The sequence below is a fragment of the Rhinoraja longicauda genome, chromosome 10 (genome assembly GCF_053455715.1).
Source record: "Rhinoraja longicauda isolate Sanriku21f chromosome 10, sRhiLon1.1, whole genome shotgun sequence".
Taxonomy (NCBI): domain Eukaryota; kingdom Metazoa; phylum Chordata; class Chondrichthyes; order Rajiformes; family Arhynchobatidae; genus Rhinoraja; species Rhinoraja longicauda.
In genome coordinates, this window is record NC_135962.1 from 42,497,375 (window position 1) to 42,511,670 (window position 14,296).

The 14,296-nt window shown below is 42.7% G+C and overlaps 1 protein-coding gene across 1 annotated transcript in view; it reads left to right on the forward strand.

Annotated features, from left to right (window-relative positions):
* slc38a6 (solute carrier family 38 member 6) overlaps positions 1–14,296 on the forward strand; it is a 57,961-nt gene that overhangs the window by 19,260 nt on the left and 24,405 nt on the right. Inside the window, exons 6-7 of the mRNA XM_078406760.1 lie at positions 5,919–5,997; positions 7,606–7,691. Coding sequence (XP_078262886.1) covers positions 5,919–5,997; positions 7,606–7,691 — 165 coding nt within the window. The remainder of the gene's footprint in view (positions 1–5,918; positions 5,998–7,605; positions 7,692–14,296) is intronic.

Consider the following 14,296-nt stretch of genomic DNA (forward strand, 5'->3'; position numbering starts at 1 on the left):
GCAACAAGAAGCACAATTATTCTGCAGTAGCGTTCAGACAGGAAGCTGAGTGGAAGTAATTATGATGGTTAGGTGACCTCCAGACTGTGCAAGATCACATTTCTTTATCCCAAAGATCAGAAGGGATTTCATTGATGTGATGTTCAATAGATGTGCAGAATGTTGGATTAAACTGTCTGCTTGATAGATTTCCAAATAGCTTTCGGTGACAAGGTACGTGTTTATTTTCTCTCCCTGCACAAGCACATCTAAATGTGTCTTGAGTTCAATTATCCTGTCTATTTGATGGATTTTTTTCCCAATTATTTAAAAGCGAAGGAAAACATTGTGTAGTGTGAGAGAAAGATGGATGAATCTGCATTATTCCGCAGCATTCACGAGAACAGGCCTTTCGATAGCACCTTACAGATGTATTTTTGAAGTGCATTCACTGCTCTAATGCAGGAGACATGCAGTCAATTTGTAGACTGCAAGGTCCATAAATCATAATAATGACCAGCTAATCTACTTCTGGTGGTGTGATTGAGACAATACAGGGCAAGATGCTCCAGTGAGGAGTACTAGTCAGATCAAAGAGGTTCTGCAGAACAGAGTTGCCTTCTAGAATTCAATTTAAATAGTGTTTAAACAGAGTCACTAATGTTGGGAATTTAGTTAATGTGGGAATTCACTGCAAGGGGGGGAGGGGGAAGGGCAGGAAGAAGTGTTGGCAGATTTCATAAATGAAGAAAATAATAAACCAGTAAAAAAAAACCATTGTTGTTAAATATTGGTCAGGGTGAATAATTGGATTTCTAATCCAGGTTTTGGAAAATAAATATAACAACTCTCCGTACTGTTGGGAGATGACCTCTCCATGGGACCAGAATATGCCACCCATTATACTTTAAATTTTGTTGAAATCTCATTGCAAGAGGATTTAAAGTACAAGCGACAGCAAGGTGGTGCCGCTAATGATGTTGCTTCCTCTCAACTCCGGTGACCAATCCTGACCGCTGGTGTCTACCTGAAATTTTGCACATTGTCCCGTGCTTAATGAGATTCCCCCCAAACCCTTAAATTTTCGCATATCACAAGAAATGTGTGCTTATTGACCACAGTAAATTGCCCCTTCTGTGTGGATGAATGGTAGAATCTGGGGGTTGGGGGGGGGGGGGGGGGGGGGAGTTGAGGGGAATGCAAAAAAATAAAATGGGAGCAGTGTAAAATGGGTGCTAGATGGTTAGCATGGAGTTTGTTGTCTGTGGTCCATGACTATGCTGGCAAAAAGGAATGAATGACCGACCAGTGTGCAAACCAAGGAGAGTACAGAAGACACCCGAGTACATCGTGCTCCTTTACTGGTATCCTTTTCTATGCTGAAAAGGTGATTGATCATTCTGATTTCAGCCAGAATCATGTTACTGTGGATAACTTCACTAGATTCGGTTTAGATTTATTATTGTCACATGCACCAAAGTACACTGAAATGTTTTGCATGCTATCCAAACAGATCAGATAAACCATACATATACCAAACCCCGGAACAATAGAGCGCAGGGGGACGATATAGAATGCAGCATTGTAGCGCATCAGTTCCATAAATAAAGTCCAATATCCTCAATGGGATAGAAGTAAATTCATCAGTAACCCAGCTTATGGAAGCACCATTCAGGAGCCTGATAACAAAGGCTATTTCTGAGTGCTGATGCGCACTTTCAATCTTCTGTACATTTTGCCAGATAGGAGCAAGGAGTAGAAGAAATGATCAGGGTGGGACAAGTCTTTGATTCTGTTGGCTATTTTCTGCAGGAGTATGGACGGAGTCAATGGTGGGAAGGTCTGTTTTGTGTAATGGACTGGGCTACATCTACAACTCTCTGCAATTTTTTGTGGTACTGGGTAGAGCTGTTCCAGACCAAGCTGTGATGCAACTTGATATTATGTTTTCTATGGTGCATTAGTAGAAATTTGTAAAAATCACTGGAGATTTCCAAATTTCCTCAGTGAGGCACTGGTGCCTCCTTGGCTATCATATCAATGTAGTTGGTCCATGTTAGATCATTGGTAATATTAACGCCAGGGTACTTGAAGCTCGCAACCATTTCCACTTCTTTACCATTGATGCTGACATGGGCATGGACTCCGCCATTCTTCCTTAAGTCAATAATTAGCTCCTTCATCTTGCTGACATTGAGGGTATTGGGCTGACACCGTGTCACTAAGTTCTCTTTCTCCTTCTTGTACTCTATCTTATCGTTGTTCGTGATTTGGCCCAGCACTGTGGTGTTGTCTACAAACGTGTTAATGGAATCGGAGCTGAATTTGTTTATATAGTCGTGAGTGTACAGGGGGCACAGTAGTGGACTACGAACTCACCGTTGTGGAACACTGGTCTTGATAATTACCATGGAGGAGGTGTTGTCACTTATCCCAGCAGGTAGTGGTCTGTGGGTTAAAAAGTAGAGGATCCAGTGGCAGAGGGGGGAGCTGATTCCTATCTCCAAGAGTTTGGAGATGAGTTTGGATGAAATTATAATGCAAAGCTATAGTTGAGAAACAGGAGTCTAATGTAAGAATCCTTGTTGTCTAGGTGCTCCAGAGATGAGTTTAGGGCCAGGAAGATGACGTCTGCTGTGGACCTTTTGCGATGAAAAGGAAACTGCAGTGGATCAAAGTTGGCCGGGAGGCGGGAGTTAATGAGCACGATCACCAATCTCTTGAAGCACTTTAATATGGTGGATGTCGGAGCAACTGGATGGTAGTCATTAAGGCAGGCTACCCTACTGCACTGGCATGATAATGGTATTTTAAAGATATGTGGAGACCTCCGAATGGAGTGGTGAGAGATTAAAGATGGAACAGGTGGGGTCCTCAGAATGGAGTAGAGATTTCTACGAAACTCCACACACACTCATGACTGTACAACCAGATTAAGCACTAATTCCATCTACAAGTCTGAAGAAGGGTCCTGACCCAAAATGTCAACTATCCATGTTCTCTGACCTGCTAGTTACTCCAAAACAATGGGTCTTTTTTTCTGTGAATATGTCATCCAGTTAATACACATAGATCCTAAAGATATTGCCAGAGATACCATCTGGACCAGTTACTTTCTGGAATGGGAATGGGACAGAAAGATTGTGGTGAGTAGCTCGAGATCATGATCCATACAGATATCATCAGAAGGGTAAAAATATAAGGAACTCCTTGCAGGATCATGTGCCTCAAGAGAGTGCAGGAGAGAAGGCTTTCGATGAACAGGGAGGTATTACTTGTACAAGCTCAATGAGTTGCATCTTAACAGGACAACATCCAGTATCCTCGTAGAGAGATTTACCCGCGCTATTGATTTAAATTGGTTTAGGAGGGATTTACGTACCTGACAGCAATTATGGCAAGACTGAATATGGAAGAAACAACGGCTGGATTTATAATAATGTGGCTATTACTGAGATTGAGTTTAAAGGCAGCCAGGAGTGAAAACAAAACTTTCCTATTATCTCGTCTTGAAACTTGGTAGGGAGTTAATTGGAAGGGCTGCAAAGTATAAGGAAAGAATTATAACTGTGATGCGAAGTATATGTGTGTGTGTGTGTGTGGGGGAGGGGGGGGGGGATGAAGATGAAACCATAAGAATTGAATTAAGAAATAAGTAGAGAGAGATTTGTCTTGCTAGGAGCGCATTGTAGACACCCAAACTCTGAGAAGCAGAGCAAGTATGCTGCAAAAAATAAATTGTGGAGGGTAATATAAAACATTTTGGTTCAGGATGAATGATTGGAGTAAGGCGGAGAAGCTTAGAAAAGAGAGATTGAGGAGGGACTAAGCCTGGCAAGTGATAGGTGCAGAGAGCTGAGGGGTCTGTGACTGGCAGATTCCGTAGAGTAAGTGACAAAGGTTAGAGGTGAAAAGGAGGTAAAAGACCGTCGGATGAGGAAAGGAGGAGTGAAATGTACAGCGCATTCAGAAAGTGTTCAGACCCCTTCACCTTTTCCACATTTTGTTACGTTACAGCTTTACTTTGAAATTGATTAAATTCTTTTTTTTATCATCAATCTACACACAATACCCCATAACAAAAAAGCAAAAACATGTGGTTAGAATTATTTGCAAAGTATTCAAAAAGAAATAACTGAAATATCACATTTACACAAGTATTCAGACCCTTTACTCAGTACTTTGTTGAGGCACCTTTGGCAGCGATTACAGCCTCAAGTCTTCTTGGGTATGACACTACAAGCTTGACACACCTGTATTTGGATCATTTCTCCCATTCTTCTCTGCAGATCCTCTCAAGCTCTGTCAGGTTGGATGGGGAGCGTCGATGCATAGCTATTTTCAGGTCCCTCCAGAGATGTTCGATCGGGTTCAAGTCCAGCCTCTGGCTGGGCCACTCAAGGACATTCACAGACTTGTCATAAAGCCACTCCTGCGTTGTCTTGGCTGTGTGCTTAGGGTCGTTGTCCAGTTGGAAGGTGCCCCAGTCTCCGATCCAGAACGCTCTGGAGCAGGTTTTCATCAATGATCTCTCTGTACTTTGCTCTGTTCATCTTTCCCTCGAGCCTGACTAGACTCCCAGTTCCTGCTGCTGAAAAATACCCCCACAGTATGATGTTGCCACCACCATGCTTCACCATAGGTATGGTATTGGCCAGATGCTTGGCATTCAGGCCAAAGAGTTCAATCTTGGTTTCATCAGACCAGAGAATCTTATTTCTCATGGTGTGAGAGTCCTTTAGGTGCCTTTTGGCAAACTCCAAGCAGGCTGTCATGTGCCTTTTACTGAGGAGTGGCTTCCGTCTGGCCACTCTACAATAAAGGCCTGATTGGTGGAGTGCTGCAGATATAGTTGTCCTTCTGGAAGGTTCTCCCATCTTCACAGAGGATCTCTGGAGCTCTGTCAGAGTGACCATCGGCTTCTTGGTCACCTCCCTGATCAAGGCCTTTCTCCCCCGATTGCTCAGTTTGGCCGGGCGGCCAGCTCTATGAAGAGTCCCGGTGATTCCAAAGTTCTTCCATTTAAGAATGACGGAGGCCACTGTGTTCTTCAAGACCTGCAATGCTGCAGAAATTGTTTTATACCCATCCCCAGATCTGTGTCCAGACACAATCCTGTCTAGGAGGTCTATGGGCAGTTCCTTCGTCTTCATGGCTTGGTTTTTGCTCTGACATGCACTGTCAACTGTGGGACCTTATATAGACAGATGTATGCCTTTCCAAAACATGTCCAATCAATTTAATTTACCACTAGTGGACTCCAATCAAGTTGTAGAAACATCTCAAGGATAATCAATGGAAACAGGATGAACCTAAGCTCAATTTTGAGTGTCATAGCAAGGGGTCTGAATACTATGTAAATGTGATATTTCAGTTATTTCTTTTTGATTACTTTGCAAAAATTTCGAAACACCTGTTTTCGCTTCTTCATTCTCGGGTATTGTGTGTAGATTGATGATTTAAAAAAAAGAATTTAATCAATTTTAAAATAAGGCTGTAACGTAACAAAATGTGGAAAAAGTGAAGTGGTCTGAATACTTTCTGAATCCACTATAAAACCAGAGGGAGGGATACAGGTGAAAAGGGACAGAGAAAGGGGAAAGAGCGGAGGTAAAAGAACTGAGTATCTCAGTTTAATTCATATGTTAAAGTGGTTTGTAATTTGAAATCTGACAGTTTTACTTCAGATGGTGAAACAGGGATAAAATTGTGATATATCTTTTCACTATTTTACTTTTATAGTTTAGTGAAAATACAATTTACTATAAATGTTTCATGTTATTTGTCTTATGAAATCTGATCAATGTGTACCAAGCTAGGTAGTCATTTTACTCACTAAATCATCAGTAGAGATTATTACGATTCTTGATAAAAATAACACAGGAAGAATAAGATGTATGTCCTAAACTCTTAACTGTTAATACTTTTTTTACCATCAGCAATGTCATCTTACTTGTTCATCATAAAATCCGAATTACCTGCTACAATTTCTGGTTTCCTACACAACAGTCACAATGGGTAAGTGTCAGCTGCAATAATTGGTAAATGTGTAAGTTAACGAGTAAAATTGAGGCATGCAACTAAATTTAGTCAAGAGAGAATGTTTAAAATGATTCTGTGTCTCATTGTATAGTTTCTTACCTGGTAGGGAATGTCAAGTCTAGTCAATTATATTTGTATAGCACATTTAAACACAACCCATGTTGACCAAAGTGCTGTACATCAGTGCAGGTACTAAAAAAAGAACATACAATAGCACATAAACCTAACAACACATACGTAAAATGTTTGGTTTGCAGCACCCCCTCAGAGGGCCTCAAAGCTAGGGAATAGAAGTAGGTTTTGTATAGTAAAATAATTACATTAGCAGAAACAAAAATTTAATTTGGACCCAAGGAACCATAGATGCTGTTTTACAAAAAAAATACAGTGCTGAAGTAACTCAGTGGATCAGGCAAGGACCCTGACCCTAAACGTCACTTATCTAGGTTATCCCAATATGCTTCCTGACCTGCTGAGTTACTCCAGCACTTTGCGTCGTCAACGGTTTGATAAGATACATGCCATCATTTTGAAGTTGCTGGTTAAACAACTTCAGGTTTTTCATTAGTCCTCTTGGTGACGAGAGATAATTTTCAGTAACAGATACTGCGCGGCACGGTAGCGCAGCGGTAGAGATGCTGCTTTACAGCGAATGCAGCGCCGGAGACTCAGGTTCGATCCTGACTACGGGTGCTGCACTGTAAGGAGTTTGTACGTTCTCCCCGTGACCTGCGTGGGTTTTCTCCGAGATCTTCGGTTTCCTCCCACACTCCAAAGACGTACAGGTATGTAGGTAAATTGGCTGGGTAAATGTAAAAAAATTAATTTTTAAAATTGTCCCTAGTGGGTGTAGGATAGTGTTAATGTGCGGGGATCACTGGGCGGCACGGACTTGGTGGGCCGAAAAAGGCCTGTTTCCGGCTGTATAGATATGATATGATATGATAACACAATTGCATTCCAGTAATTTTATTGTAGAAGCATTTTATAATTAAAAAAATAAGCTCAAACTATTCTCTGTGAAAGAATTTGTAACAGAGCAAACCAAACATTTTTGGAGAGGGTCCAGAGGAGGTTTACAAGAATGATTCCAGGAATGATTGGGTTAACATATGATGAGCATTTGAGGGCTCTGGGCCTGTACTCGCTGGAGTTTAGGATGAGAGGGTACCTCATTGAAATTTACCGAATAGTGAAAGGCCTGGAAAGAGTGAATGTTGGGAGGATGTTTCCACTAGTGGTAGAATCTATAGTCTTAGAATAAAAGGATGTACCATTAAAAAGAAGATGAGGAGGAATTTCATAAGTCAGAGGGCGGCGAATCTGTGGATTTAATTGCCACAGACAGCAGTGGAAGCCAAGTCAATGGATATTTTTAAGGTGGAGATTGACTGATTCTTGATTAGTAAGGGGTCAGGGGTTATGCGGAGAAGACAGGAAAATGGGTTGAGAGGGAAAGATAGATCAGCCATGATTGAATGGCAGAGTAGACTCAAGGGGCTGAAAGGCATAATTCTGCTTTTAGAACTTACGAACATATCTTAATGTTGGAGTTTAATTTGAATATCTTTATTGACACCACAGGACACCATGGTATCTTAATGGAAAAATCCTCCTCATCATTATCGTTATTTGTATCATTTTCCCTCTTGCTCTTCTTCGTAAAATAGGTAATTTTTTTAACTATTATTCAAATGTACTTGGAGAGGGGCACACAAAAATATATATTTGAATTATGGATTTATTTCCCAAGATCTCTTAATTCAACAAAATATGAGTAAATGCTATATAATTGCAACTCAAATGGATATTCTACAGTGCCCTCCATAATGTTTGGGACAAAGACCCATCATTTATTTATTTGCCCATACATAGTCCCCCCATTTCAGGGCACCATTATGTTTGAGACACGTGGCTTCACAGGTGTTTGTAATTGCTCAGGTGTGTTTAATTGCCTCCTTAATGCAGGTATAAGAGAGCTCTCAGCACCCAGTCTTTCCTCCAGTCTTTCCATCACCTTTGGAAACTTTTATTGCTGTTTATCAACATGAGGACCAAAGTTGTGCGAATGAAAGTCAAAGAAGCAATTATGAGACAGAAACAAGAATAAAACTGTTTGAGACCTCAGCCAAAATCATTTTTTGGCTTACCAAAATCAACTGTTTGGAACATCATTAAGAAGAATGAGAGCACTGGTGAACTTACTAATCGCAAAGGAACTGACAGGCCGAGGAAGACCTCCACAGCTGATGACAGAAGAATTCTCTCTATAATAAAGAGTCAGGAGTCAGGTGTGGATTTGTCAATGACCACTGTCCGCAGAAGGCTTCATGAAATACAGAGGCTACACTGCAAGATGCAAACCATTGGTTAGCCGCATAAATAGGATGGCCAGGTTGCCAAGAAGTACTTAACAGAGCAACCACAGTTCTGGAAAAAAAGTCTTGTGGACAGATGAGATGAAGATTAACTTACATCTGAGTGATGGCAAGAGCAAAGTATGAAGGAGAGAAGGAACTGCGCAAGATCCAAAGCACCTCATCTGTGAAACACGGTGGTGGGGGTGTTATGGCCTGGGCATGTATGGCTGTTGAAGGTACTGGCTCACTTATCTTCATTGATGATACAACTGCTGATGGTAGTAGCATAATCAATTCGGAAGTATATAGACACATCCTATCTGCTTAAGTTCAAACAAATGCCTCAAAACTCATTGGCCGGCGGTTCATTCTACAGCAAGACAATGATCCCATACATACTGCTAAAGTAACAAAGGAGTTTTTCAAAGCTAGAAAATGGTCAATTCTTGAGTGGCCAAGTCAATCACCCAATCTGAACCCAATTGAGCATGCCTTTTATATGCTGAAGTGAAAACTGAAGGGGACGAGCCCCCAAAACAAGCATAAGCTAAAGATGGCTGCAATACAGGCCTGGCAGAGCATCACCAGAGAAGACACCCAGCAACTGGTGATGTCCATGAATCGCAGACTTCAAGCAGTCATTGCATGCAAAGGATATGCAACAAAACACTAAACATTACTACATTCATTTACATGACATTGCTGTGTCCCAAACATTGTGGTGCTCTGAAATGGGCGAATTATGTATAAACACTGCTGTAATTTCTACATGGCGAAACAAAAATATGTAAAAATGGCCTTTATTAAAATCTGACAATGTGCACTTTAACCACATGTGATTTTTTTTCTATTACAAATCTCAAGTTGTGGAGTACAGAGGCAAATAAATAAATTGATGGGTCTTTGTCCCAAACATTATGGAGGGTGTACATGGGATAGGGGAAGCTATTGTACTAATTTCGATATTCTCCAACTAGGTTCTCTGTTGTTTTGTTAATTTGCCACATGATGTGTGTAGGTAAACACTTATCAAAGGTATTTCTGTTTGGGTAATCAAATCTGTTTTTTCTTTGTGGAGCAGTCATGGCCGTGAGTAAATGTAACTTCATTTTGAACTTTGTTGGCAATATGAAATGAATGAAAGATGAACAACTGCTCTTTTGTTTTATTTCTCTTGTCCATTTATCCCACTACAATCTGCAATATGATTTATCAAATAACAATAATCTTTTGAAATATCCATCGATATGGAAATGCACCATCTGAAGAGATTAATTCCATAATACTTTGATGTGTACCGACTGACATTTTTGAGTGTTTCTGAAATGATGTATTATTCTGCTCAAATAATACATTAATTTTATTTTTGTTGGTGATTGTTGTGAGAACATCATAGGAAGGGGAACTGCATGTGTGCAACCACTAACCCAACACTCATGTGAAAGCATGGATTTTATCCAATTTCATGTTGAAACTATGTTGAAAATCTGGAATAAAAACATTAAATGCAGGAAGTACTCAACAGCTCAGCCCACATTTGTTGAAAGAAAACCGGTTGATCTTTTGAGTCATTGACCTTTCGTGAAAACCGATGAAAGGTCCTCAACCTGAAATGTTACCTCTACTTGAAACATGTCATCTTGCTCTATAGGCCTTTGTGACAATTTGTTGGAAAATATAATTAACAGTTCAGGTCACATCATGGAGTTTAAAAAGATAGCAATTAGCGATTAGTGCTTACTATTGTTATTAATAAGTTATAATTAGCACCTAGAATGGAACATTGGTTTAAGATCCCGAGGATGATTAAGATAGGAGTCAGATGCTGTATTTTAGTAGACTTTTTAGACTAGATGCGGTGTGGAAACAGCTTCCTTGGGCCCACTGAGTCCACGTCATCCAGCGATTACCCCATATACTAGCTCGATTCTACACACTAGGGACAATTTACAATTTTATCTAAGCCAATTAATCTACAAACCTGTACATCTTTGGAGTGGGGGAGGAAACCAGACCACCTGTTCCTGAAGCTGAAAGTATGCGTTTTCACACTTCTGTACCGCTTGCCTGATGCGAAATGGGAGAAGAGGGAGTGTCTGGGGTGAGACTCATCCTTGATTATGCTGGGGGCCTTGCCAAGGCAGCATGGTGCAGATGAAGTCAATGGAAGGGAGGTTGGTTTGTGTGCTGGTCTAGCACTATTCTATTCTGGGAGTTGAGCACTATTCTGGGCCGTGTCCACAAATCTCTGTAATATTAGTAACCGTTTGTTTAGCCTTTCCCATCTTGCTCCCTTTATTATCTTTTCTGCCACTTCCAATATTCCTTTTTCCAGTTGCCTCATTATCTTCTTGGAACTTCAATTCTACAGATACTCCATTAAACAGTCTTGACTCCCATTTCGTAGACACCTTTCCATTTGCATTCCCTCTCCCTCCACCCTACTCTGGCTTTTACTTAGCTAATCGGGCTCCATTAGTAATATGTAGACATATGAAAGTAAAGTTTAAATTACCGGTTCAGAGACATTGGTGAAGATTGGAACTAATTTGTGGAACATCCAACCCATTCCAGTAAAATTAGGGATTCCAGGAGCAGGCAAATGTTGGAAGAATGTTAGCAGCTTCAACTTTCCAAAAGTACTATGACCATTAAAAAAAAAAGGTTTTGAAGGAGAACAATTACAGTATTATAATTATTACATTTCTTAGATTGGTATGTGTGGAACAGCTTTAGTTTACTTTAGTACGATCACCTGTGCACCATTTCTGTCCTACACACTAGGGAGAATTTACAGAAGCCAATTATCCTACAAACCCGCACATCTTTGCAATGTGGGAGGAAACCGAAACACCTGGAGAAAACTCACGAGGTCACAGAGAGAACGTACACATTCTGTACAGACAGCACTAGTAGTCAGGATCGAACCCAGGCAGCAACTATCGCCCTAAACATTAATGTTACCATTAGTGATAGCACAGGCTACGGATATCTCCTTTTTTTGGTGGTTAAGATGGCCATTTCTAAATTAGGATTTTTCAAATTGCTTGCTTTTCCAAATTGCTGAATTTTTAATTCTCCATGTGATCTGAGGAGACTGGAGCAATTAAAATGTGATTGATTGACCCTTTTTGGCACTACTACTAGACGGGCGTGCACCCGCTGGGTGGAAACCTCTGCTGCGGGCGGGGCAACCCCCGTTGGGTGGAAACCTCTGCTGCGGGCCCGGCAACCGTCCCCAACTGACCCGCTGGGTGCAAACCTCTGCTGCGGGCCCAGCCAGCCTCCCCCAACTAACTTTCCTGCAGGCCCGGCAAGCCGTCGACCCGTTGCCGGGCGTGGAGAGACCCGACAAAAAAAAGGGAGAGAGAGCGAGAAAATTAAATATTAGGGTTGCAAAGCTTTCAACCCTATCTTTTACTTCGCTGCAGTAAAGTTACCGGATGCAAATAGACAGTCCCAGCATGTTTTGTTTTCTCAAAAAAAAAAGTGAATTATTTAAGGCAATTTATATTCTTTGCAAATACAAGTGTTTTAAAAAGAAAAGAAAAACGATGAATGAAAGATGCTGGAGGAAACTCCAGAAGTTAATGCATTTTAAATGTAAACCCGGACACATTCAGATGATGAAAAATGCACCTCTATAGGAACTATTCATCTCATAACTTCAATGCTTTTTCTATTGCAAAAATCGAGCTGTTGGAAGAATTCATTGGGTCCTGTGGAGGGAAGTACACAGTTGATGCTTCGTGACGAAGCTCCTTGTGGGCCAATTTTCCCCCTTGCCTCCATCCCCTGCTCTTTCCCAAATATTGCAAGGAAGCAGGCCCTTCAGCCCACTGAATCTGCTGGCCATTAAGTCATAAGGTCAAAAGGAGAGCCAGGATTTTGCCATAAGTGCCTTTTCATGCCTTTTTTGATGATTTCAGCAAAATAATGCCTTTTCATGATCGAGTGCCTAAATCAGCCTTTTTTTGTCGTATTAACGTAACTTACCAGAAAATTTCCACCACCGGGGCGAAACCGGGGGTTTTCCTCTTGTAGTTGGTGATTTCTTGCAAGCCCTTCCAGACTGAAGAAGGTACTGATTGAGAATGATCAACCATGATCACATTGAATGGCGGTGCTGGCTCGAAGGGCCGAATGGCCTTCTCCTGCACCTATTGTCTATTGTCTATTGTCTATTGTCATTAGCTGAGGACTTGCTCCTCAACTTCTCAGAGTACCTTTCCTTGGCAGCTCTGATTCCTCTTCTCAGCTTATACTTGGCCTGCCTGTAGAGGTCTTAATCCCCGCTCCTGTAGGATCTACCCCTGCAAGTGTCAAAATGCCTAAAGTCAACGCCTTGTAAAAAACTGAACAATTTGATGAGAGTGTATGGGAGTGATATATTCTCTACAGACAACTGTGTGCTGTTTTGCAAAGCATGTGAGAAAGCAGTGAATCATGAGAAGAAATATTTTGTCTCGCAGCATGTACAGATAGCTAAACACAAGTCGGCGGCAGAGAAAGTGAAGGCGGGAAATACGCAAGCTTGTCTCCTCACTACATTTATTGCTGGCTCCAGTTGCAAATCTGAGTTTTCGAGTGATCTGTGCAAGGGATTCATTGATGCTGGAATTCCACTGTGGAAATTGGAAAACAAATCTCTCGGAGGTTTTTTAGAGAAATACACAGAGGAACACAGAGTTATCGGAAAAATTATGTTGACAGCAACTTCAACATTGTTGTGCAGAAAATTAGAGATGAAGTTGCAAAATGTGGATCTCAATAGACGAGACAACCGATGCTGTGGGGAGATATGTTGCCAATGTGGTCATCGGTACACTGGAGGCAGGTCAACCATCAAAGGGGTATTTGTTAATATTGGAAGTATTGGAGAAGTCAAACAGCTCAACTTTTGCTCAGTTGTTTACATCTTCACTTGCTGTACTTTGGCCAGAAGGTATAAAACATGAAAATGTTCTTCTGTTTGTGATTGATGCAGCTCCGTACATGATAAAAGCTGCTCGTGCTCTTAAAGTTTTATTCCCCAAAATGTTCCAAAATGTTCCCTCTTCTCCCCCTCCCTCTTCTCCCCCTCCCTCTTCTCCCCCTCCCTCTTCTCCCCCTCCCTCTTCTCCCCCTCCCTCTTCTCCCCCTCCCTCTTCTCCCCCTCCCTCTTCTCCCCCTCCCTCTTCTCCCCCTCCCTCTTCTCCCCCTCCCTCTTCTCCCCCTCCCTCTTCTCCCCCTCCCTCTTCTCCCCCTCCCTCTTCTCCCCCTCCCTCTTCTCCCCCTCCCTCTTCTCCCCCTCCCTCTTCTCCGTCTCCCTCTTCTCCGTCTCCCTCTTCTCCGTCTCCCTCTTCTCCGTCTCCCTCTTCTCCGTCTCCCTCTTCTCCGTCTCCCTCTTCTCCGTCTCCCTCTTCTCCGTCTCCCTCTTCTCCGTCTCCCTCTTCTCCGTCTCCCTCTTCTCCGTCTCCCTCTTCTCCGTCTCCCTCTTCTCCGTCTCCCTCTTCTCCGTCTCCCTCTTCTCCGTCTCCCTCTTCTCCGTCTCCCTCTTCTCCGTCTCCCTCTTCTCCGTCTCCCTCTTCTCCGTCTCCCTCTTCTCCGTCTCCCTCTTCTCCGTCTCCCTCCTCTCCGTCTCCATCCGTCTCCGTCTCCCTCTCCCCCGTCTCCCTCTCCCCCCCTCCCTCTCCCCCTCCTCCCCCCCCTCCTCCCCCTCCCCCCTCCTCCCCCTCCCCCCTCCTCCCCCTCCCCCCTTCTCCCCCTCCCCCCTTCTCCCCCTCCCCCCTTCTCCCCCTCCCCCCCTTCTCCCCCTCCCCCCTTCTCCCCCTCCCCCCGTCTCCCCCTCCCCCCGTCTCCCCCTCCCCCTTCCCCCCCTCCCTCCCCTTCCCCCCCTCCCTCCCTCTCTCTCCCCCTCCCTCTCTCTCTCCCCC